Source organism: Zingiber officinale, chromosome 10B (assembly GCF_018446385.1).
Source record: "Zingiber officinale cultivar Zhangliang chromosome 10B, Zo_v1.1, whole genome shotgun sequence".
NCBI lineage: Eukaryota > Viridiplantae > Streptophyta > Magnoliopsida > Zingiberales > Zingiberaceae > Zingiber > Zingiber officinale.
In genome coordinates this window covers 82,941,029-82,966,162 of record NC_056005.1, presented here as the reverse complement: position 1 = coordinate 82,966,162, position 25,134 = coordinate 82,941,029, and the positions used below count along the sequence as shown (strand labels likewise).

Sequence of the window (25,134 nt, the reverse complement as noted above, 5' to 3'; positions counted from 1 at the left end):
TCACAAGAGCAAATGCCCAAGATGAATAACTAACGTAAAATACACGATTTCTTACCAACTCTTATGGTTTACTGAACAAATTTGAGGCCTGATGTAGCTTCACTTCCATGCTAGAATTAGTTATCAGCAGAGAACAATTGGCTCTAGCTGAATAAGGAAAAAGAATAAGCACATCAATGAATTTGATGGTCCATCCATTGCAGGGGACCTCTTGGCATGTAGCTACCTCTTGTGCAAATGTTTTTTTTATTGTTGTTGTTGTAATTCATATAATTTTGGAGATGTCTGAATCGGCTTCATAGAAATTTTCCATTGATTATTCTTAGATTTGTTGTCTTACTAGAAAAAAATTTCATACAGTATACTACAGTTGAGATTTAAATCTTAAATGCATGATTAATCATTTGAAGGATTTAACCGCTAAAAGATTTCAATTCTTGAAGCTTCCTACCTGTGTGCTGTCTTCCTTTGGCAAGAAAGAGACATCAGCTTCCAATTCTATGTATAATACAACTACATTATTTAATGTGCACCACAACTCTCTTCTGTTTTTTTTTCTTCTGCCAAAAAGATTTCTCATGGAGGTCCTCAAGTCTTGTCGTTTAGGTCAGGACGATCAGCAACTTTGCTAATGAGGTTTTGGTTTGTCTACTGGGAATTAAAATACATGGCGGCACCATGTGTTGTTACTACTGTTATTGGGCATGCATGTAAACAATGACATGCCAAATTAGCTTAGTTCACCACCAAACAGAGGAGGAGTTGCATTTGTCAAATCTTTCATAACTTAATTCGTTTTGGCATAACAAGCTTAAGCACATCATCACTCAAAAGGCCCTTTGCAGCCTTTAGCAAAGCTTGTGGGGGCTTGTGATTGGCATGTGCATGCAACCAAAGTGACTTGAATGGTGGTGGTATAATGCATGCTTTGAGAGCCAAGAAGTAGTTTCCCCACCAGCCCCATCGATCAATTGGTAAGTTTTTTTTTTAAAAAAATTATTTTAAGTTGGCATTTTGTATACAATTTATTTTTAATTTTAAGATGATTGAGAATTGGGAGTGTGGATCCTTAGATAAAACTTCATCCTTAGATGTTTAAGAAAGAATGTTTAAGAAATTGAGAAGGTGTCTTATCAGTTATCATTATACAACTATCTAGGCGTAAGTGTGGATCCATTGTTTTTTTTATTTGACATTAAATATCTAACTTACTCCTATTAATCTTGGAGTGACTGATACAGTCATATTAAAATTTTCCACTAATTACTAGGATAAATTTGGAAGCATTCGTAGTGGGCGGATCATTAGCCTAGTATTTTTATGACAACCGTCCATTAAGAAAAATTCATCCGTTAATTCATTGAGACCGAGACAAGATCCTTAGATATATAAAAAACTGAGAATGTGTCTTACCATTGCACTAAACCCTAAACGAGAGATGTGGGTCCATATTTTTTTAGTTGACACAAGGTATCTAGTTTATATCGACTAATCTTAGGGGTGACCAGTCTGACCCCACGGAAGTTTTCCACCAACCAGTAGGGTAAATCGGGAAGTGCTTACAATGGGAGACTTATAACTAAATTGAAAAGGCACTCTATCGTTGCACCATTACCTGGGGGTAAATGTGGATTCATTATTTTTTTAGTTGCACCAAGCATCCAACTTATGCCAACTAATTCTGAGATGACCGGTCTGACATCATTGAAGTTTTCCACTGGTCATCGGGGTAAATCAAAAAACGCTCATAGCAGGTGACCAATCAGCTCAGTGTTTTTAGATCAACTACTCATTAAAGGAAATTTATCAATAAATTCGTTGAAGCAAGAAATTCATCTATTAATTCGCTGAAGCTAGGACTCAATATTTAGATCTTGGGAAACTGAGAAAGCGTTCTACCTCTGTACCATTGTGAACAAGTGTGGATCCATTATTTTTTTAGTTAGGTACTCCATTGATTAATTTGGAGGATGATCGGTATAGTCTTATAAAAATTTTCTATCAATTATTATGATAAATTAGAAAGTACTTGTAACGAATGATCTATAAGTCTAATATTTTTAGATCAACCATCAATTTAGAAAAATTAATGATACTCGATCCCGGATCTATTGTTGTCGTGGGAGAAGCATTTAAGCGTGTGCTTCATCATCCATGTAAAAGTTTCAAATGAAGACTGTCACTGCAGGCCTGCGGTCACCTTCCTGGCCTCTTCGGTTGCTGCAGCACCTTGTCACCAGGCGCATTGCATTTGCAGTTCCTCGTGATATAGATTTTTTTTTTTTTTTTTTTTTGTCGTCGTCCATGGTTGATCCTTGCGGTCCTCTGCGACACTGTGAGCTAAAGAACCCACCTTGCCCCACAAGAGACAGAGAGAGAACCATCTCCCGCTTCCTCACGAAGCCCACCATCTTCTTTAGAGCTCAAAAGAAGACGCCGCTTAGCTTTTAGTGAGCTTCTCCAACTTCCTCACACTCGCAGTTTCTTCTAATGGAATCCCAAGTCGCTCCCTTGGCCACTGCTCCTGCTGCCTTTCCCTCGCCCGGTTCGGCATTGCCGCGCCCTTACGCAAATGACCTCAATCTCCAGGTCCAAACATTGTTTAATGCTCCCCCTCGGTTTCCTTTGCTTTATCCGGCCTTCTCTTTTCGCAGTGAGCATTGTCGCCATACGAGCAGCCGAGAGGAGGGAGACAGAGAGGCGGAGGAGGCGGAGTTGGGTGCAATGAATTCCAAGGCGTGGGCGACAACGCAGGCCATAAAAGCTTCCCCGAAGCCAAGGCGCAATAAAGTAAGCTCCTCTGATGCAAATCCGCGACCATTCGCTGTTTTATCCAAACGCCTAGCTCTTTGCCTCGGAAAGTTGGCTGCTTTTCTACGAACGAGAGCCCTCTCTCTAGGCTAGCAAATCTTTTTTTTTCTCCCCTGAAACCAAAGATGAATCCTTATTTTAGATGTTCGATGCATACGGATTCGAGCTGGATTGTGATTTCGAGGTTAGCTTTTGATTATCTCCGTAAATCTTTTGAAAGCCATGGTTTCTTTCTTCCACCAATTTGAGGAGAAATGGCGGTCCTCGATCAGAATTAGGAATGGTCTATCAGATTTCCTTGGTAGAAACGGGAAAAGAAAGGCTCGTACCTTAAATGGATGCCTATTTCTTGCGTCGAATTGTTGCCAACAAGTGTAATTTTGTTCTCATGAATCTTGTTGCTCCGTGAAGGGATTCAACAAGGAGATGACTGATATGCAGGCGAATCGATCGACCGTCATCGAGAGCGGCGGCCATGGCAAATGCCAATCTAGACGGCAGAGGAAGATTGCTCTGCAGAAAGATGTATCATCTCTCGTCTAAGAATCTGTTGCTCCTGACATTCTTTGCTTCACTTTCACTTCCTTAAATCGATCGCGTTTTCAGGTTGATAAGCTGAAGAAGAAGTTAAGGAATGAAGAGAACATTCACAGAGCTCTGGAGAGGGCTTTCACCAGGCCTCTGGGTGCTCTTCCTCGCCTCCCACCTTATCTGCCTTCGCATGTAGATTTCTCATCTTAAATTTTTTTTTAGATTTACAATGCAAAGAAGATTTGACTCTGGTTTCAAATTCTTTGCTTTTGTCACAAGACACTGGAACTTTTGGCTGAAGTAGCTGTCTTGGAGGAAGAGGTGGTTCGTCTTGAAGAACAAGTAATCACTTTTCGGCAAGGCCTCTACCGGGAAGCTATATACATCTCATCTTGCAAAAGAAGCAGGGAGTTGGGATCTGATGTTTGCTCCCTTTCTCAAAACTCAAAAACTTCAGATTCAGCATCTTCAGAAGATCCGGTCATCGCCGCCAAGCAGTCAGATTCATCAAATGTAGACCGAAATGGTAAACTTCCACCAAGGAATGGAAAAGAGAATCAGATGAGCACAAATTTTCGTAGCAATGGGAAGCAATCTCCTGTTAAGAGAGTTTCAAAGATGAGACTAGTTGCGAATGGAAACAAGCAAGCTGATGCAAAGGTGATGGCTTTGTCAAATCCTTGTTTTTCGAAGTTTTATTTTAGCTTATGTTTGTGTAATTTATGTTCTTTGTTACTTCAGCCGCTATTTGATTCAATGGATGGTGAAAGAATTGGAAGGAACTTCCTGAACTCTTCAAATGAAGCAAAATTGAATGAGTATAATGATCCAAATGAAGCAAATTTACCGGAAGCAAGAGGCCCAAATAAACTATCTGAAGACATCTTGAAGTGCTTGATTAGTATCTTTTCGCGAAGTAGCTCTCCGGGGAATAAGAAAGAGCTACCAGAGGCATTTACAATATCAGCTTCTTGTAGTAATTCAGAAGAAACAGACTGTCTAGACCCGTATGGTATATGCGAAGAATTTGGGAAAAGGGACATCGGTCCGTATAAATACTTCCGAACAGTTGAAGCGAGCTCAAATTTTCCAAACCTCCTTATGGGTTCTTCATTTCTTGGCTGGAGACTAAAGTGAGCTTTGTGTTTGATAATTTATTTCTCGTTATTGTACTGCCCGGGACTTCTGGCAATTGTTTCCCATCCTTGAAGTGCAGACGTTTGCTGAGGGAACTTGCATCAGTGGATTTAACCGGTCTCGCACATCATCAGAAGATCGCGTTTTGGATTAACATCTACAACGCTTGCATGATGAATGTAAGATTAAGAATCTAGTTTATCTTTGAAGCAGTAGTTCTAGTACTCTTTTCTATTGTTTCATTTTTGTTACAATGGATCTATAGAACCAAGCAATCCAGAACTACTATCTTTCTTGTGATCTACTTACAGCTCTTGTTTTTTTTTTTTGTTGTAATTCCAGGCATTTCTAGAGCATGGCATTCCAGTTAGTCCTGAAATGATTGTTGCTCTGATGGTAAAGGTACAATGTTCCCCATTTTTCGTATAACTTCTTTATTGAAAGCAATGAGCAGTTGAGTTATAAATCTTGTCTCCAGGCTATGATTAATGTGGGTGGTCACTTGGTCAGTGCAATGACAATTGAACATTTCATATTGAGGCTGCCTTATCAGTCAAAACATGTAGGTAATTAGTTACTAATTCTTTCGGAATGAGGTTCCTTTCGATGAAAGATACTCCTCTCGAATGCTTGAAGGTACCATCCAAGCGGCCTAAAGGTGATGGCATCGCAATGCACAGCGTCTTTGGCTTGGAATGTCCTGAGCCCTTGGTTACTTATGCACTTTCATGTGGAAGTTGGTCATCTCCTGCCGTAAGTGTACATAAACATGTTTTTGAAATGTTTACAAAGGATCGAGAAGTAGTCTCAGTTGGTTAAGAGATTTATTCCTTTTCAGGTAAGAGTGTACACAGGAGCTCAAGTAGAGAAAGAGTTGGAGAAAGCGAAAAGGGATTATTTACAAGCAGCCGTTGGTATATCCACACCAAACAAACTGGCAATTCCTAAGCTTCTTGACTGGTATCTATGTGACTTCGCGAAAGATGTCGAGTCATTAATGGATTGGATCTGCCTACAATTGCCAAATGAGTTGAGGAGTGAAGCAGTAAAGTGCCTTGAAGTGGCTAGAAGAAGTCCGTTTCCGCAGCCGATTCAAGTTCTTCCATATGAGTTCAGATTCAGATACATCTTTGCCCCATAAGTCTTCCTCAGCTCATACAACAATGCAGGATCCCAAAAGCCTAGGTTTGTTCATGTAAGTACAATAAGAATAGTGAATTTGGTTCCAATGAGCTTTTGTATTTTGTGAATCTTTTTTTTCCGGCGGGTCCTTATTTCGGTTTCTCAATGCATGACCATATTGGGTGTGCATAGAGGTTGGTTCAAAAATGATCAGTGAGTTTTAACTATGTTCATAAAGAAAGTGGTAGAGTTGCAAGTTGAGTTTGTACCTATGGTTTCTCTTGCAAAGAAAATGGCCTGTATGCAAAACATGTATAGCTTTTGTTCTACTCTGAATTGTGTCAAGATGAATGATGTGCACTCTCGGAGCGTTAGTCGCAAACAAAAGCTGAAAAACTCATAACTGTCTAAAACAAAAGCTGAAAAAAAAGCTTGCAAGTAGGTGAACCAAAGAACAGATGATTGTTGACTACTGCAGATCTTTGTTTTGTTTGCTATGCAAATAAATTAGAGAACACTTGAAGCTAAACCATTTCTTTTATCAATTTCCTGGTCCCCTCTTCAATAAGGCAGAAGCTTCAAGCCTTCTACTACAATGAAATACTACCAAGAGAGCTTAAAAAGTGTCTCAACTTTAATAAAGCTTGGCAGAATTAATGCATCAGTTGTCAGGAGTCTGTTCTAATGTCGACAAAGCAGAATTGAGCTTCTCTATAGTTTGTGATTCAGACCTTTTTCAGGTGGACCAAGCTTTGCAGTGATTCAAGTTGGAGTGCCCTATCAGAAGATTTATTTCTAATTCAAAGATCCTTCAATATTATCGTTTGAATTTTTGCATAGCCCACTCCAACAATTCTTTAGGGCATCGAGTGCACAGTATCCATAGACAAGCTCAAACAACAGTGTTAACACACCCATAATACGAATACATTCATAGTTCATCCTCCAAGATCAAATCTGTCAATGACACACATCATGGGCATGATCATGGCTCATGAGTTCAAAAGTTCAACGAACATGTGCATGAGTTACTTCACCTCTAACACGTCTGCATTATTTTACAGTGACAGTATGCTCCTTACTGCATTTGTTTACTATCCAAAATAAGATGACCCTGCTCTTCCATCCACAGCTGCTCATAAGCTTTCTTCCGACTAGCTGTAAGGCAGCCTATACAAGCCACAACAACACAGCAACAGAATATCAGTTAGTTTGGAGCAATTACTACGAATGAAGTGCTTTCGTTTAGTATCATATCTACCCGAGTTTGAGCGATGTGTCTGAACTATCATCGCACTCCGGCGGACCTCCTCCAGAGTGCGAAGATGCATTAGTCACCGATTCAGAGGTCTGTCCATCTTCATTAGCCACATTCTCTCTATCTTCCACCACTTGCTCCTTCCCCATGCCAAGAATCTCTGAAACCTGCAATTCCAAATCCAATCACTTGAAGGGAATTGAAGCAACAGTAGAGACATAAGGGTCACCTACATTTTGTCTAAGCTTCAAGTTCTCCTTTGCCAATCTCAGTGTCTGCACACACAGATTATGAGGTCAGTGTTTTGCCCGACTTCACTTATTTTTCTTTGTTTTTCTCAATATAACAACTCAAAACATCGAGATCACTTTGAGCCTAACATAAATATGAGGGTCTTTATTTCCAGTGATCTCGCAACATATGATTATAATTTCACCATCAGTGTGAAAAAGAATAACAGTTCAGAAATTCATAAATGGATGAGCTAATAATAATCATTTGCAGTGACAATCAATATTGAACTATATATTCCAATTGCAAGTTGCAATGATAATATATCTATTTACCTTCTCCTGAAGAGTGTTAATTTGCTCCGTGAAGTGTGCATCCTGAGAAATAACAGTAATGAAATATCGAAAAATTACATACTAAACTAACATCTTCAGCAGAATTAGTACTCTACCTTTTTGTCTAACACGCGATTTAATCCAACTTCAAGTTTTTTCTCCAACTGCTGTAGCTCCTCTACGGTTAGACTTTCAAGTGCCTCCCCTCTCATCTGCCTATTATTATGCATTATTAACATAATTAAGGGAAGAAAAGGTAAAAATAAATGAATAAATAAAACAAATCTTGCATAATATAGAAAGAGAACCTTAGTTGGAGGCTTGCTTCTGTAATTTGTTTTTTCAGACTCACATACTTGTAGTTGTCCAACTGAGCAAAGAGGCAAAAACAATGTTGAGTGTCTCTAGTAAGTAGTTATGAAATTGAAATCACATTCCATTTGTATAGTTTATTAGGAGGATGTCTGAAATTTATGGTTCCTCCAATTGACGATGTTTTGATTCTTACAATTGTGGAATAAATAGTTTGTGCTTACATTTAAGTCGAGGGAGACTTGATCTTGCTTCTCAAGGTTCTTCGAGTGTGAGCTATGCTTCTCAAGGATTTGCTTCATGCTTCAAAACCAATAAGGAATTATAATTGTTAGATGAAAGTGTGTAAACAGTATCCATATCATCTTTAGGAATTGAAAATTTTGCTATGTATCTGCAGTTTTTAAGAATTAACGAAAGAACACACAGAACAAGGGGAGAAATGGAATAGTAAAAACAAAATCACAAGAATTGAAGAAGCACATTTATATGATTCAATGAGAATGCCTACGGCCATGACCGCCTCAAATCACATTGCTACAATCTCTAACAAAGGGAAATGAGACACTTTCACTAATCTTTAGAGCATCTCTTCTTCTATTGTGCAGCTGCCTTGCCTGGTTGGACTACAATCCTTAAATCCTTTTCCAGAACTTGGCACGTAGGGAATTCACTAACAATCTTTAATACTATTGTTTATGGCCGGTTGACCCGATAGGGACTTCTCGTTGCTCAATCATCTTCTAGAACAAAAACCTTAGCTTGCAGCTGAGGACTAAGTCATAGATCGCTAACTTAATGACTGTTTTTATTGCTATGAGACATCACTACCATTGGGATTAAAATTTTGTGTGATGCTTTCATCTTTTCATTGGTTTACTATGAATTGTTATTTTATACTTTATATTTTAAGAGAGATTTTGTTGTAGATTTTAATATAGTTTAACTAGTTTGTACATTATGTTACGGTTGTTATTATACTTGTGTGTTGATCATCCGCTTATAGATCTCGCAATAAGTACTTAATTTCCACTGTATAAATTATATCAAAGAGATTGAGGATTAGTTAATAAAATGAGATGTAGCCTTTTCGAAAAAGAAGGTTTATAACATGAATTTGCGAGAAGGTGAACTTTTTTTCTTCCTAAAATCTAATGGAGAAAACTATCAAATTTAAAAGCCAAACATGAAGACAAGCTAAGAGCATTGATTCGAGTCTATTCGAGTATCTTCTCAAGTATTGATTCGTTTCCTATGTTTAAATTTTTCTGGCTTTAAATTCAATTAGTTCATTTTTATTTAAATTTTTATTTTATTTTTTTGTTCAGGTAGGGCGAGACTTGTTTCCAATGTATAAGGAAAATTCAAAGAAAATTTGTAAGTATATATAATTGGTAGATTTTATTATAATAAAGATAAAAAAATTAATCAAATATTTAAAACAAAAAGTGATTAGCCATAGATAATTAAGTAATAATTGATATTTTGAAAATGACAAAATGATTTTTTTTTAATAGTGATAATAAGGTGTTTATTTTATTTGACATTTTAAATTAAGACATTTGTTAAGTTAGTATCATATGTAAATCTCCATGTTCTTTTAAAATTATCGCACAATGCATAGGCCACCTATGCCTACCGTCCCTATTTTATTGGCACAAGAGCTCTAATGTTCTAATATTCTTTATATTAAAATTTTCTTGATTATTATTTTTTACTTGTATACTTTATTTTTTTAAACCAGCGCACCCTTCCCTTTTCACATCAATCTCTTATTTTTATAAATCCAACGATTCTTCCTCTTTTGTATATGTTGGGAGATTGTTGGTGCAATCGTTCCCTGGGTCAAGGTTGACCAATTTGACTAAGCTCGAGTGGAGTCGAGTTTGAGTTTCGATGGTTGGACAATATGTTGTGGACAACATGTTATGGACAACATGTTTGGACAATATGTTATAAGACATGAGAGGGAAGTCAAGTAGGTTATGGAGGACCGACACTTAGACTGGCAAAGTCCTAACTCGGAGGTTAGGCAAGACAAGTTCTAACTCGAGGGTTAAGCAAAGGAAAGTCTACGTGAATCAAGAAGGACCGCACATTGACAAAGGAAAGTCCAAGTAGGTTAGGGAGGACCACACGTTGGCAAAGGAAAGTCCAAATGAGTCAGGGAGGACCACACGTTGGCAAGTCTAAGTAGGTTAAGGAGGGTCACACGTTGGCAAGGAAAGTTCTAACTGCGGTTAGACAAGCAAATCCAAGTGGATCAAGCAGGATCACACGTTGGCAAATGAAAGCCCTAACTGCGATTAGGCAAAGGAAAGTTCAAGTGGGGGGGGGCGCACATTGGTAAGGTTAAATCCTAATTGCGATTAGGCAAGAAGAAAATCCAAGTGGGTCAAGGAGGACCACACTTGGTGATCGGAAGTCTAATAGAAAGTTGGCAAAGTCCAAGTGGGTCAAAAGGTTGACCGGACACTTGGTGGAGAAGTCCCAATAGATCACGGCTGATCGGAGATTGAAAAAGGGAACCTAAACTTGGGTTAAGTAAGTTAGGATTGCGTCAATCGATTAGCTGATCAATTGAGCGCATCTTTGTGTGACGTGCACATGGTGAATCGATCACCTACATGGTGAATCGATCAGGTGATCGATTCACCCTAAATCAATCAATTAGGAAATCGATTAAAGGGGAATTTCGCAAAGAACAGTGTTCGATTGGGAGAAGTTCGTGGAACGAATAGACTTCTCAATCGATCAGGTGATCGATTGAAGACGAGTAATCAATTGGGCAATCAATTGATAGGAGTTTTAACAAGAGCAAGGCATTCTTGATCGATTGTGTAATCAATCAAGAAGCGCTTAATCGATCAGGTAATTAATTGCGAGACCTGAAAAGAGACATTGCGAGGTTTGGACGGCTGGGATCACTAGGATCTGATGTGTAATCGATTGGGGGTAAGACCAATCGATTGGGAATCCTAGATCACGTATAAAGGCATTTGGCGAGATTCAAACGCAACCCTTCTTCTCTACTCTTCACCGTCGATCCTTGAGCTTTGGAAGACAAGTGTTGCTGTACTTTCGAACCGATCAAGAGGTGTTTACAAGCTATAAGAAAGTAAGCAAGGCTTTCATTTGTATTGTGTATTTTCTTCTTGTTTACATTGTATTTCTTGTATGTAAGCTTGTACGAGGTGCTCCAGAGCATTTCCGAGAAGAAGTATTTTCATAGTGAAGTGTACTATGTGTGGTTCCTTGGATTAGTCACCTCGTTGAGGTGGATACTAAGTAAATCCGGGTGTTAACATTGCTTCGAGTGTTTTCCTCTCAACAAATTATCAAAGAAACAATTGGAGTTAATCACCCCCTCTAGCTCGCCGGAGTGTCCTAACAGTATCGATCTCTCAAAAAATGTTCCCTTGCAGTTGTTGATGATCCCGCGCTCTTCCCCTCCTTGTTGGTAATCCCACGCTCTTTCCCTCCCTCTCCGACGATCCTGCATTTTTCCCTCCCTTATCAATAATCTTGCGCCCTTCCTCTCCCTCGCCCATGATTCGACTCTCAAATGACGTCCTTCTCTCCATCATTGATGATCTCCTTTCCTCTTCCTCAATCAGAACAAAAAGTAGGGGTTCCTCCTCCAATCGATACAAAACAATGGTCCTCCTCAATAACAATAGGAAGCAAGGATTCCTCATCCATTCGACGCAAAGCAACGGTCCTCTTCCTCAATAACAATAGGAAATCCTCATCCCTTTCCCTTTCTCAAGAATCTTTTGAAAGTAATTATTTCAATTATATTGTTGATCATGTTATTTTTCACTTCAAAGTAAGTTTGAACAGTTTAAGATATCTAAAGATAATTTTGATTTTTTTATGTTGTAGAAAAATTAAGATTACTTAGTGATGATTTTATAAATCCTAAATCCTAAACCCTAACCCCTTAACCCCTAACCTTAACCCTAACCCTAACCCCTAACCTTAACCCTAACCCCTAAAACCCAATACATGGATAACTTATAGAATACTAATAACAATACATTCTATTAGTATAACTTTAATAAAAAAAAAATCAAAATTGAAATTAATAAAATCTATTTACGCTAAAGAATATCTGAAGAAAAACAAAAAAAACCAAATTTTATATAAAAATTTATTTTTTAAAAATTAGTATTGAATTTTTTTTAAAAAAACAATAAGATCCCAATATATTTTCGGCCTAGGGTCTCAAAAATGATTGAGACAACTCTACTATAGTATACTATGATTCATAACTGCTAACGTAACTATCGTATATTTTTAAAATTGTCATATTTGTGGTATAATATTAGAATTTATAACAAATCTAGCATTCTCTAATTTTTCCAATCAGCCACTATTGAATCAATGGCATGTTAAATTGCCACATCATCAACTTATGCGTGTTAGCCACATCATTGATTAAAGAATAATATTAATCAACAATTTATTCATAAATTACCCAATATCCTCCCTAACACCATATCTTTTTTATCACCAAAACTAAAAACTCCATCATTATTTTCATCCCTAATCTTCTGAACAATGGCTGTCAACTTTTCGGTAGGATACAATGGACCACACATCTTTGAGGTTGCCTCCGTAGTGTTTGTCAATGGCATGCATGGGCAAGTTCATTGTCTTCTCCTCCTTTAATGCAATTATCACTAAGGACAGCTTCAATCCCAAAGACATGAACATTCTCATTTTAATTGCAAACTCTTCTTGTCTTCACTAGCAATCATGAACGTGGATAAATACAAGCTAACAATCATCTTCCTCGATTTTGAACTCTTTGACAGGGAGTGTGGTGCCAATGAGAATCTAAAAAATGAACCCAATGATAATCTAGCGAAGTTCGGGCTCATTATGGGCTACACTTGACTTAAATTGACATTTGCCATAGTTGGTCCGAGGACTGTTAACACCATTACATGAGCTCACTGGCATCACCAATGATGGAGCAAGTCTAGCGCTTGGCCAACCTTATACAACACTATCTCTTTAGACAGTGGTTCTGAACACTTCTCAAGAGGTGAGCAAAAATCAACAAGCTACAAAGTGGGCACGATTGGCAACACTTGATGTGGACGTGGTGTTAGCACTCTCGTACCCATTGAAGAACACATCAAGCAATGTAGGATAATAGGAGGTGGCCTACTAGAGGCTCGGCGGCAAATACAACAATAAGACCATTGCAAATAATTAGGTTAGGGAGCATGTAGAAACTAAAGAGAGTTTTCTATTTGCAAGATCAATGCTCAAGGGAGCCAAGATAAGCACATGTACATTAGATTATTTTTGGAAAAAACATATAATTAATTATCTTTTTGATTGAAGATCCAAACTAAAATGTTTAAGTTGATGATATATATGACAATTTGACATTTTATCGATTTGATAGTTTAATAGACATGGATGAAGAATTAACGATTAATATATAGATTATCACAAATTCTTGTAGTATATGATAGATTGAGAATCTTTAAAGTTCATGTGTGATAGATTTGTTAAAATATAAAAAAAAGAAGATAAATTTAGCAACTAGCCCAAAATCAGTTTTTGTGTTTATTGTTCTAATAATTTAGGTATTCAATAAAACAGTTCTTTCACTAACATTCAAACATGTTATGGTCGTTTGGTGTTGTGACATTTTAGTGCCATTAAGGATAAGAAAATTAAATGAGAATTACATTTTCTTAATCCTTTTTTCTCATTTGTAACTGTCCTTAAGGGTCTGTTTATTTTAAAGAACCGAAAAGTTTATTTAGGAAAAGTAGATGGATGAAAAATGAAGAAAAAAATGTTATCACAAGCACACATTTATAGAATATCCTATTTAATTTGACGCTATAAATCAAAAGTTGAAGTTTTGGCAAAGAGCAAAGTTAGTTTAATGATGAATTAAGCAAATTGGGAAATTTTGTTGGATGATATCAACTGTAAACATAATTTTGATCATAAGAGGGAAACAAGATGATGTGCCATTAGAATTTGTTGACATAAATTATGTGGTTAAAACTATCAAAAAAAGTTTTAATTCGATATGTCATTAGTGAAATTTTATTTGTTGTTAGGAGACTATTTTATAGTATCTTTCTCACTTAAAGTAATTTAGCAACATTTGTTTATTATTAATTACGGATAAACTTTATGTTTTTAAAGTGATATTTCACTCAACCAAATGCTGAAATTGTGCTTGTTAACTTTAAGTCAATAAATTATATATATATATATATATATAGTCGGCAAAAGACAACTGCGCTCAACTAGCACATGAGGAAGATATTTACCTCGGCTTCGCCAAGATTCGAACCTTAGACCTCATATTAGCAACACCGCATATATATATATATATAGTAAGTAGGTTGGCAAAAGGCGACTGTGCTCGCCCCTAACACCCCCGCCAACCAGTCCTAGGACTAACACGACGAAGGTAAATCTCAGGTGACTACTAGCCCTTAGAATAGTGACTAGTACATGAGGGAGATATTTACCTCGGCTATACCGAGATTTAAACCCCAGACCTAGGCATCCCGAGGGAACTGCTTGGTAGTAAGTAGGGCTCACGTGTGTGTGTGTGTGTGTGTGAGAGAGAGAGAGAGAGAGGGAGAGAGTAAACCAATGTAAAACTTGGGCAAGAAATCTAACAGCCCTAAGTGATGATTTAATTAGACCATATATTGAACAAGAAATCGATGAGATTATGATATCAACTTCTAGTATTTTTGTGTGATTATCATGTGTCATGTCATTAAGATAAGAGTTTATAATAGAATAACCGGATCTTATAATTAAATATTTTAAAGGCTATGATCATGTCTAAGGATGGCCGAGAGAATATGTATATAAAATGGAGTAAAAGAATGTGAGAGACAGAAGAAAAATAGCATAAATTTATTTATTTAACATAAAATGTGAGAAATACCGTTGTTTATTTCTTTAAAATTATCGCAACACTGAATTAATCATACACTTTGATCTCCAACAACAAACTACAAAATATCCCCTAAAAAATTAAACAAACAAAAAAATTAAAAGAAATGGATACGCAAGTATTTGGGTTTTAATTTTGCCAGAGATGGAACGACCGAATCTACAGTAGAGTTTAGCTTAGATCTTTTCCAGATAAAGTAGTGGACTGGAATCTTAAGTAGATCTAGATGAAGCTGTTGGAAATAATTAATTACCGAACCTGGAGCTGCAGAACTCGAAGAGTTTGCCGGTGGAGGAGAAGACGATGAGCGCCACGTCGGCGTCGCAAAGCACCGACAGCTCCGACGCCTTCTTGAACAATCCCCGCCGCCGCTTGGAGAACGTCACCTGCCGCGCCGCCGTGTTGTCGATCTTCCGTATCTGTATCTTCTCCCGCACCATGATCGCTCACCCTATATACAGTACCCGACCGCGCCGCCTCAGAATCCTACACCAAATCTATCTATCTATTTCCCTTTTTTAGCAAAAAAACGGCGCCAGGTTTCCGAATAAAGCGCACGAAATCGGATGCCGTTCTTGGGGGCGTGGAACAGCATAGATAATCGGAAACCTGCAGACGCCAACTGTGTTACGAATGCAAGAACAACCTAAATATTAATATTCTAATTTTATTTTTCCTTACAGAAAAGGATTACCGGATCGAGAATCTGAGCAGCCGTCCTAATTCATCCTCTTGCCAAGAACACAAGAGGGAAAGAGAAAGAGATGGTCGCATAGGAGGGGTAGAAGAGGTGGAGTGAGGCTTTTTATGGTAAGACAGACTTCCATCTCCTCCTCCATCATCACTCTCCACTTCCGTGCGTGTGTGCGTTTGTCCGCACCAATACTTTGTACGTGCCGTTATACGCGGCTGAAGAAATGGCGCGCCGTGGGGCCCATGAGAGGGGAGATATAGCGGAGTGGATGGAGCTTGCGTGCGTAATGGCCATGGTTGGGCAGCGTATAATCAGGTGCCCAAAAGACTGTGGAGACAGGGGACAGGGAAGGCGCCGTGAGGAGAGAGTGTTTTTTTCTACGTCCGTACGAGTGGTGGAGCCCACGGCGGCTACGGCGCTTAGCAGGGACCTCGAAACTGGGAAAGCGGCGACGGGAAGTGAGTAACTGTCGGAGCAGCTAATTGACACTCATTGGTTTGGATCCGATAAAGATGCCTGCAGGTCATATCTCACCGGGTATTAAGTGATTTTTTTTTTTGAAAAAAAAAAACATAATCAAGAACGCCTCACTGTTTTCTTTAAATCAAATCTAATCCCCGCCCCCCCCCAATCTCGTTCCTGTTACCATCATCTTCCGTTACAGCTCATTCCTACCCATAAACAAAGCAAAAGCACTACAAGCTAAGCATAATTCACAGTTATATTCTTGTTAACTAGAAGCTCCCTAAATTGACGTCGAAAATATAACCGATATTATTTTGCTTAACATCTCTTTCCAATCTCAATTGTAAGTATTTTCACTTCACTGTCTATTTTTCTATTATGTACAATATTTTTTAGTTCTGATATATCCTACAACGTACAAGCACTAGCTGCTTTCTTATTAATTTTTGTTTATATAATTTGTAGGGAACTTGCCCAATATCAATTTCCACATTTCATAACCAATGATAATTTATTTCATTTTAAGTTGCAATTCCCGACCATGATCCTAATATATATTAGAAGGATTTATGTTATAACGTACAAGGCTGACGCCTGCTACACGTGTAGTAGTCACTTAGTCAGTTAGCTGCTACATGTTGTAGTAGCTACTTGGATATTTAGCTGCTACAACGTAGTTAACTGCTACATGTAGCTACTTGGATATTTAGCTGCTACACGTTGTAACAGCTAAATGTCCAAGTAGCTACTACAACGTGTAGCATCTAACTTACCAAATGACTGTTATAATGTGTACTAGCTACTTTGTAAGTAATTTTATTTTAAGTTACAATTCCTTCTATTCCTAATATACTGTATATACATGATTCTAAATAATCTATTTAATCAATATAAGAGAAAACATATGTTATCTATATTAGACATCAATCGAGTGTTTATGACAACTGGAGAGAAAAAAAATATATAAATCCGCTACATTAACGACCCCCCAAGTGTCGACCCCATAGATATAAAGGGAGATAAATACAGGTACATAAGCGTTAGGCGCGTGGTAGGATAAACCTCAGGTCATCAGTTCTTGAGAATCGACCATTGACCATTAAATCAGAGATGTCATGTGCTCATCATCTGCGCTACGTCCTGGGAGAAATGACATCTAGATAGAAGCATCTATACAAGTTAATCGTTTTAAAGGCACTATACATCAATCCTTCGAGAGTAAATATGATGCAATAAGAGCTTTTGAAGCCTACAATGTACTATCTTACAATATTAATAATCTTTTTTTTTAATAAAATTTAATTTTTTGATTATATAATTTGCAACAAATTTGTCAATTTGAGGAGCTTCAATTTCCCATATTTCATTTGATGGTAAGTTATTTAAATTTAAGTTGTAATTCCCTCTAATATTAATATATTATTAGAATTTATGCTACAACGTAAAATCCCTACACTAGCTGTTACAATGTGTAGCAGCTACTTTAACAGCTAGCTACTATTTGTTGTAATAACTACTTCGACAGCTAGTTACTACACATTATAACAGTTACTTGGAACATTAGTTGTTATAACATTGTAACAGCTACTTCGACGGTTAGCTGCTACAACATTATAGCAGCTACTTCGATACTCCAAACAACATTTTCTTATCATTTTTTGGTTATATAATTTACAAAAAATTTGCCAAACATCATTTCCTACAAACCATTCGATGGTAAGTCTTTTCAATTTAAGTTGTAATTCCCTCTAAGCCTAATATATATATTATTAGGATTTATACCACAACATATAAGCCCTAGCTACCATAATGTGTAGTAACTACTCCGATATTTAGCTGCTACAATGTGTGAAGCTACTTGGACAATTAGCTACTTAGTTGTTACAAATTAGTTAATATACATTTATATTTGTCATGTTGTCATTTTTTATATCTAGTATTATAGTTCGCATGTTTGATACATTGTAATATTTTATGATTTAAGTTGTAACTACTATAACGTGTATCAGCTATCAATCGGGTAGTTGCAACAACTTGTAGCAGCTATGTGACAGTAGTTGCTACATGATATAGCATTTACCCTACAATAGTTGATCCATGAAATAACAGCTACCCTACAATAGCTACTCTACGTTATAGCAGCTACCATACATTAGCTGTTATACATTGTAGCAGCTAGCTGACATGAATTAATATATGATGACTCATCAATTAATATTAATGGAGACCTACCTACTCCGGTTCATTAATCCATCACTTACATAGAATGACCGCTCATACCTGTTATATACCATGACCCGTGAACGCAGGCAAATTTGACTTTGTCAGAAGGGCAACTGTGGGTGCGTGATACTCCTATTCCCAGATTTTATAGCGGCCTTATTTTCCTATAAAATAATGGTGTCGCAGAGGGATGCTTCTCATTATCACTTTCGTTTCATCACTCTTTTACGAGCCTTCTCATTTTCTTCATCATTCTTCCTTTTGTGACGCTTTTATGAGTAGCATAACTATTACGTCATCTTCCCTACACCACCTTCGTCATTCTTTTCATGACATCTGATCCTGTCCGAACGCTGAATCGATGGACGCTGGGCATGTGGCGCTCTCTGAACTGATGATGTGGATCTCTGACCGGTCGTATGGACCTCCGGCGAACCTGCAAGGAAGTCGAGCCGGGAAGGGGTTCCCGGCGACGACCCTCCACGCTCAAGTCAGGCAAGAGGAAAACGATGAAGTGGCTCCAAAGATGAGAGATCGCGTACCTCCGGCGAAGTCTAAGGGCTCTTATATAGAGCTGTGGGGAGGCTTATGTACACCTACCGAGGCGTACACGTGTCCTTTACCATACCTCAATATGGGCTTACCAGAGGAGCATGCCTGACACCATACTGCTACAGTCCGAGCACCTCTCTGATGGGACGACAGAACCTTCCATCGTAGGATTCTACGTATGGCTTGGTCGTCGAACATGCTTGTTGTCAGAAGATGTTCCCCAATATCCCCTTGTCCTGTTGTCTCTTCTCTCCCCGCGCCGAGTGTCCAGCCACTCGGCAGGCTCATCACTTTCGACCGGACATAGGTATTGGTCCGACCGGGAAGATTCCCGGTCGCGAGCTCGGCTGAGACTGTTCCTACACAACGTTGTTGCTTTATGCCTCGGCTGAGCGGTCTATCCGCTCGGCCCAGGGACCCTGTTCACCATGAGCGTCGGAAACCCGACTCCCCGTCGGGTTGTTGATTTCGGCTCAGACTCGCTCGGCCGGTCGACCTGTTAACCCTACTCCTATCCGATCATCCCGACCTTAGGTTTACCATTTTACCTTTTGACCTCCACGTGTCGTTGACTCCCCTCCAAAGGGGGTCCCCCGACCTTATTGCCAGATCACTTGCCTCCCCTTCAAGTCTAGTCGAAGGAGGTGCATAGTCCGACTGACTGGACGCCCGTAGCGCTGAGCGGCGCATCCAAGAAACCATCCTCCGCTCGGCCCGTGTGGGGATAGCTACGGCCTCAGTCAACGCCACCCTCCCTCGGATCTTCTTGGAATTTGCACCAATCTCCGTCATTAAGGCCGAGCACGCGCTCATTAAATGCACTCCAGTGGCCGAATGCCACGTGGCGCTGCTGCCGTCATCATACAGCGGCGGCGTCACGGGCGACGAGACCGAGGCGGTTTGAAATGGACGGCCCGATGCGTGCTTCGGTTCCCGTGACCTGCATCGGACGGTGGAGGCCGCTCGGGCTCAACCCTATAAAGCCTTCGCCTTCTTCCTCCGCCGCATTCTTGCTTTCTCATGCTCCACAGCTTCCTCTAGCGTTTCAGACTTCCGGCGATCCCGCTTTTCTGTTTCCGGCGATCTACAGCCTCCTCTTTTCGATCCTCAACTTCTTTGTAAGGTCCTTACCCATTCTCTGTTATCCTCGTGTTTTTTGCCGAGTTCTCGCTCTCTAGTTGCTGTATTGTTTGTCGTCTTCTTCTTTCTATCATTTGCCTCTCCTCGCCTTTTGTGGTTTCGCCCGTTCGGACAATGACCAGTTCCTCTCATCCTCAAGACCCAGCCCTCGGCCCGTGGTATACCACCATGGAGTTGCGCTTCGATCGGCGCGACGTCGAGATTCTGATGGACAATTTTGACATCCCCTCTGACTTTGAACTTATCTTACCCTCCCCCTCCGCTCGGCCACACAAACCGCCGCGCGGAGCTATCTGTGTTTTCCGCGACCAGTTCATAGCCGGTCTGCGATTTCCAATCCATCCCTTTATCGTAGAAGTCTATAATTTTTTCAGCATTCCGCTCGGAAGCTTAGTCCCTAACACCTTCCGCCTTCTATGTGGCGTTGTTGTTTTGTTCAAAATCCACAACATTCCCCTCCGACCGGAGGTCTTCTACTATTTTTATTACCCTAAACAGTCCGAGCTGGGTACTTACATGTTCCAGGCTCGGCCCGGTTTAGTCTTCTTTAATAAACTGCCATCTTCCAATAAACATTGGAAAGAGTACTACTTCTATCTTCGTCTTCCTGAACGTGCCTCTTTCCGAACCCAGTGGCAGGTCGGACCGCCAACCTCTCCTGAGCTAAAGAGGTTCAAGACCCGACCGGACTATCTTCACGCTGCCAACATGCTAGCCTGTCTGAAGTTCGACATCAACAAGTTCTTACCTGAAGGGGTGATGTACATATTTGGCCTGAGTCCGATCCCCACTCCTCTCCCGAGCGACTTCGGTAAGAATTTTACTTGTGCATTCGCCTTGATTGCTAACTGATTTTCTCCTTTTTCCTTTGCAGCGGACATTGTCATGGAGTCTGTGATGGCCGGGATTTTGAAGAGGAAAGCGGCGGCGCTCGAGGCCGCAGCTGCCAAAGAGATGGAGCAACTGGGCATCACCCCGATCGGCTCTAACGAAGGAGAGAGCGAAACGAATGCGGGGGAGTCGGCCGGGAAGGCTCCGCTCAGGAGGAAGAGCGCCCTCTTCGACAAAAGAGGCGCCGAGCGGAGACACCACTTCGATTGGCCACTTCCGCGGTCCAGCCGTCCGAGCGGACCACCGCCGATTCTCGCGGAAAAGCCCCAGCGATTGAGGCAATCTTGTCCGATCGGACCCCGTCCTAACTGGACGCGTCCGCGGATCCCCTCGAGGCCATACCTGTCAGCGCTCTTCCACCCTCTCCTCGCCAAGTCCAACACTCGGTCATTTTGTCCCAGTTTTCTGCACCGGCCTCCGATCCTTCCCCAGCTTCCGCTCAAACGACTCCCGGTCGGCACCGTACCATCAGAGTCTCCCTGCATCTCCCCACCGAAGAGCCCCTAGCCAAGATGTGGGCCGACGCTCAGGCACGTGTCGCGATGATTCCACTCGGCAATCTGGCCAACAGCCATATGCAGCAGGCCACTGGGGTAAGTGTGTTTTCTTCCGAAGTTTTTTATGCCATAATTCCGATCGGCTATTAACATTCCTTATTCATGCCAGAGATGGGTAGAGAAGATCGTTGTCTCCAATCGTCTGGCCATGGTGGATGAAGAGTTAAAGAGGCTAAGGAGTTCGGGCGGCGCGCCCTCACAGGGTCCTTCATACAGCAAAAGAAGACGGCCGACCAAGCCCATACTCTGGCCGAACTCGATCAACAGGTCAAATCACTGGACCAAAAAATAAGCCTGGCAACCGATCGGAAGAAAACGGCTATCGCCGATCTTGAGAAGAAAAACGTCGAGGCTCGGGGCCTGGAGCAACGAGTCAAAGAGCTGATGGAGCAGCTGGATGGTGAGAAGGCGAGCCGCTCGGCCGAGGCGACTAAACATAAGGATGAACTGAAGACTTTGCAGGAGTCTCTCGAAGCTTCCCAAGCTGCCTTCAAAGAGTACCAAGAGGCTGAGCCCGGCCGAGTCGTAGCCCTGAGACTGAATTACATCCGTTCAGACGAATTCTCGGAGAAAGTCTGCGAACGGATGTACACTGCCTTCGAGCTTGCTATGACTGCCACAACAACCTACTTGAAGTCCAAGGGTCAGCTTCTCGACTCCGTCCTCATCCCGGCCCAAGACCAAGCGACGCTCCTCAGCACCATCCCAAAGGACCTTTATGATTTCCTGGAATGAAGGCATTTTGTAACCACTCCGATCGGCCTTAAGGACCTCTAATGATATACTATCCTCTTGGTTGTTTTTTCTTTTGCTAATCAATACGCGTGCTGTCCGCTCGGCTCACCAACTACCGTCGTTCACGTTCCTTCACTCGTTATTCGCCTCTCATCCCGCCTCTCTTGTGTTTGAACGGGCTTTTTCACGAAGTATTTTGTATAGCTAGGCCGCTCGGCTGAATATATCTCGTCTCGTAAATGGGATTTTCGCTAGATGTTTACGGGGTACACTTGGTAACCCGCCCGCTTGCATACTTGGTCGGTCGGACCCGCTTAGTTGAATACATGCATAGTTTTAACTGGAATTACTGCTAAATAGCATTACTTCCATCCGGAGGGTTTATAGTCGTCGGTCCGACTCTCGATATTTTACGTCGGAGCTCGACGGTCTTCCGTCCGGAGGGTTTATAATCGCCAGTCTGACTCTCGATATTTAACGTCGGAGCTCGACGGTCTTCCGGCCGGAGGGTTTATAGTCGCCGGTGCGACTCTCGATATTTAACGTCGGAGCTCGACAATCTTGCGGTCGAAGGGTTTATAGTCGCCGGTCCGACTCTCGATATTTAACATCGGAGCTCGACGGTCTTCCGGCCGGAGGGTTTATAGTCGCCAGTGCGAGTCTCGATATTTAACGTCGGAGCTTGACGGTCTTCCGTCCGGGGGGTTTATAGTCGCCGGTGTGACTCTCGATATTTAACGTCAGAGCTCGACGGTCTTCCGGCCGGAGGGTTTATAGTCGCCGGTCCGACTCTCAATATCTAACGTCGGAGCTCGACGGTCTTCCGGCCGGAGGGTTTATAGTTGCCAGTGCGACTCTCGATATTTAACGTCGGAGCTCAACGGTCTTCCGGCCGGAGGGTTTATAGTCGCCGGTGCGACTCTCGATATTTAACGTCGGAGCTCGATGGTCTTCCGGCCGGAGGGTTTATAGTCGCCGGTCCGACTCTCGATATTTAACGTCGGAGCTCGACAGTCTTCCGGCCGGAGGGTTTATAGTCGCCGGTGCGACTCTCGATATTTAACGTCAGAGCTCGACGGTCTTCCGGCCAGAGGGTTTATAGTCGCCGGTGCGACTCTTGATATTTAACATCGGAGCTCGACTGTCTTCCGGCCGGAGGGTTTATAGTCGCCGGTCCGACTCTCGATATTTAACGTCGGAGCTCGACGGTCTTCTGGTAACGCCGACTGCTCGTAAAATGATGGAGAAAAGCGATGCGGAACTCTTTAAAGTTGGTGATGGATCCGTCCGGCAGCCTCTGGAACCATCGTTGCGCCGATCCCGAGAGGGTGGTAAGGAACACCCGGCATTTCACTCCATCTGTGTATTGATGTAGTGTAGTTGTATTGTCGAACTTACCTAGATGGTCGTCTAGGTCGGTGGTTCCGTTGTATTCTCCGATCGTAGGGGGCACATAATGCTTTGGTAGAGGGTCCCGCAGGATGGCCTTTGAAAACTGCCGGTTGATCCGCTCGGGGGAGACGTCCGTTCGGGGAGCCTTGCCTTTTCTGTAGTATCGCCTGGGCGCCTCGTCGGATGAAGATCCTCGATCAAGGTTAGCTGGTGCGACTTTAGGAGGCGTACAGAATAGGGCCCGATGAAATGGAATCGGGCCAGGCGGTGCTTCTCCTTGAATGCCGATCGGATCCTTATCTCGGCCCCATGTCGCTCGGCCTCCAGACGATGACGTTGCTTGTTGCTCCAATCGCTCAGCTTGCGCCTTCTGTTTCTGTTGCTCCACGAGCTTAGCTGTTCTTGCCTCGATTAGAGCATCGAGCTCCTCCTGGGAGAGCATCACGGTGTGAGGTCGTCCAGCTTCGTCCATCTCTTCCGCTCGGATGCAGGTGTGTTTCCACAGACGACGCCAATTTGATCCTATCCGAACGCTGAATCGATGGACGCTGGGCACGTGGCGCTCTCCGAACTGATGATGTGGATCTCTGACCGGTCGTATAGACCTCCGGCGAACCTGCAAGGAAGTCGAGCCGGGAAGGGGTTCCCAGCGACGACCCTCCGACGCTCAAGTCAGGCAAGAGGAAAACGATGAAGTGGCTCCAAAGATGAGAGATCGCGTACCTCCGGCGAAGTCTAAGGGCTCTAATATAGAGCTGTGGGGAGGCTTATGCACACCTACCGAGGCGTACATGTGTCCTTTACCATACCCCAGTATGGGCTTACCAGAGGAGCATGCCTGACACCATACTGCTACAGTCCGAGCACCTCTCTGATGGGACGGCAGAACCTTCCATCGTAGGATTCTGCGTATGGCTTGGTCGTCGAACATGCCTGTTGTCAGAAGATGTTCCCTAATGTGCCCTTGTCCTGTTGTCTCTTCTCTCCCCGCGCCGAGTGTCCAGCCGCTCGGTAGGCTCATCACTTCCGACCGGACATAGGTATTGGTCCGACCGAGAAGATTCCCGGTCGCGTGCTCAGCTGAGACTGTTCCTTCACAACGTTGTTGCTTTATGCCTCGGCTGAGCGGTCTATCCGCTCGGCCCAGCGACCTTGTTCACCATGAGCGTCGGAAACCTAACTCCCCGTCGGGTTGTTGATTTCGACTCGGACTCGCTCGGTCGGTCGGCCTGTTAACCCTACTCCTATCCGATCGTCCCGACCTTAGGTTGACCATTTTGCCTTTTGACCTCCACGTGGCGTTGACTCCCCTCCAGAAGGGGTCCCCCGACCTTACTGCCGGATCAACATCCACTGTCTTTGTCTAAAATATGGTATTGTGTCTTCCTCCCAAAACGGAAATGACAAGGCGGTCATATTGTCTTTCACGGTGTATTATAAGCTTTCATATGGTTGTACGCAGCCAGTTTAGAGTTCAGAAAGAAATATCTTTGTCCGAAATATAGTTGTATGCCTTCTATATGTAGGTCCCTTACGGTCGATAAGAATGAGGTGAATTGCCCTGCATAATATAAAATAACAAATACCTTTCTTAAATTATTAGGCTTTAAACAATAACATACTTAATCAAAAGAGTAATAAAATTAAAAAAGTATGAGACAAATAATTTTTACTTGGTTTGCAATCAGAGGATTGCTACTTAAGGAAAGTAAGCTCACTATGAAGATCTCCTTCTCGAACAAAATATCGAAGGTGGAGAAACCTCGTACACGAAAATAAATCTCAAAAATTCA

The 25,134-nt window shown here is 41.7% G+C and overlaps 2 protein-coding genes across 3 annotated transcripts; one reads left to right on the top strand and one right to left on the bottom strand.

Moving 5' to 3' along the window:
• The first annotated feature begins 2,324 nt into the window (after nucleotides 1-2,324).
• LOC122028673 lies at nucleotides 2,325-5,930 on the top strand. 2 transcript variants are annotated; one of them, XM_042587515.1, is made up of 11 exons: nucleotides 2,325-2,589; nucleotides 2,655-2,790; nucleotides 3,223-3,336; nucleotides 3,418-3,534; nucleotides 3,622-4,002; nucleotides 4,084-4,475; nucleotides 4,559-4,658; nucleotides 4,822-4,881; nucleotides 4,958-5,041; nucleotides 5,116-5,232; nucleotides 5,318-5,930. In XM_042587515.1, the coding sequence occupies exons 1-11, from the start codon at nucleotides 2,573-2,575 to the stop codon at nucleotides 5,618-5,620; spliced, it is 1,821 nt and encodes a 606-aa protein (XP_042443449.1). In that variant the 5' UTR covers nucleotides 2,325-2,572; the 3' UTR covers nucleotides 5,621-5,930. The 2 variants fall into 2 exon arrangements, with proteins under 2 accessions (XP_042443449.1, XP_042443450.1); XM_042587516.1 differs by lacking the exons at nucleotides 2,325-2,589; nucleotides 2,655-2,790 and adding an exon at nucleotides 2,809-2,995.
• A 576-nt stretch (nucleotides 5,931-6,506) lies between these two features.
• On the bottom strand, nucleotides 6,507-15,548 carry LOC122029567 (MADS-box protein JOINTLESS-like). Its single transcript, XM_042588610.1, has 9 exons — nucleotides 15,387-15,548; nucleotides 14,951-15,301; nucleotides 7,962-8,040; nucleotides 7,734-7,795; nucleotides 7,542-7,641; nucleotides 7,426-7,467; nucleotides 7,093-7,134; nucleotides 6,863-7,026; nucleotides 6,507-6,771 (listed from the first exon to the last, which is right to left on the bottom strand). Exons 2-9 carry the CDS (start codon nucleotides 15,130-15,132, stop codon nucleotides 6,756-6,758), a joined length of 687 nt encoding a protein of 228 aa, XP_042444544.1. The 5' UTR covers nucleotides 15,133-15,301; nucleotides 15,387-15,548; the 3' UTR covers nucleotides 6,507-6,755.
• Between the last annotated feature and the right edge of the window lie 9,586 nt (nucleotides 15,549-25,134).

Bases quoted from the DNA above. Each gene is read 5' to 3' on its own strand.
- LOC122028673 (XM_042587515.1), top strand. The intron at 2,791-3,222 runs GTAAGCTCCTCT...TGCTCCGTGAAG, and splicing joins CGAAGCCAAGGCGCAATAAA to GGATTCAACAAGGAGATGAC. The intron at 4,476-4,558 runs GTGAGCTTTGTG...CTTGAAGTGCAG, and splicing joins TTTCTTGGCTGGAGACTAAA to ACGTTTGCTGAGGGAACTTG.
- LOC122029567 (XM_042588610.1), bottom strand. From the start codon at position 15,132: ATGGTGCGGGAGAAGATACAGATACGGAAGATCGACAACACGGCGGCG. The intron at 7,135-7,425 runs GTAAATAGATAT...CTGTGTGTGCAG, and splicing joins TTAACACTCTTCAGGAGAAG to ACACTGAGATTGGCAAAGGA. The intron at 7,027-7,092 runs GTAGGTGACCCT...TTGGAATTGCAG, and splicing joins ACTTGAAGCTTAGACAAAAT to GTTTCAGAGATTCTTGGCAT.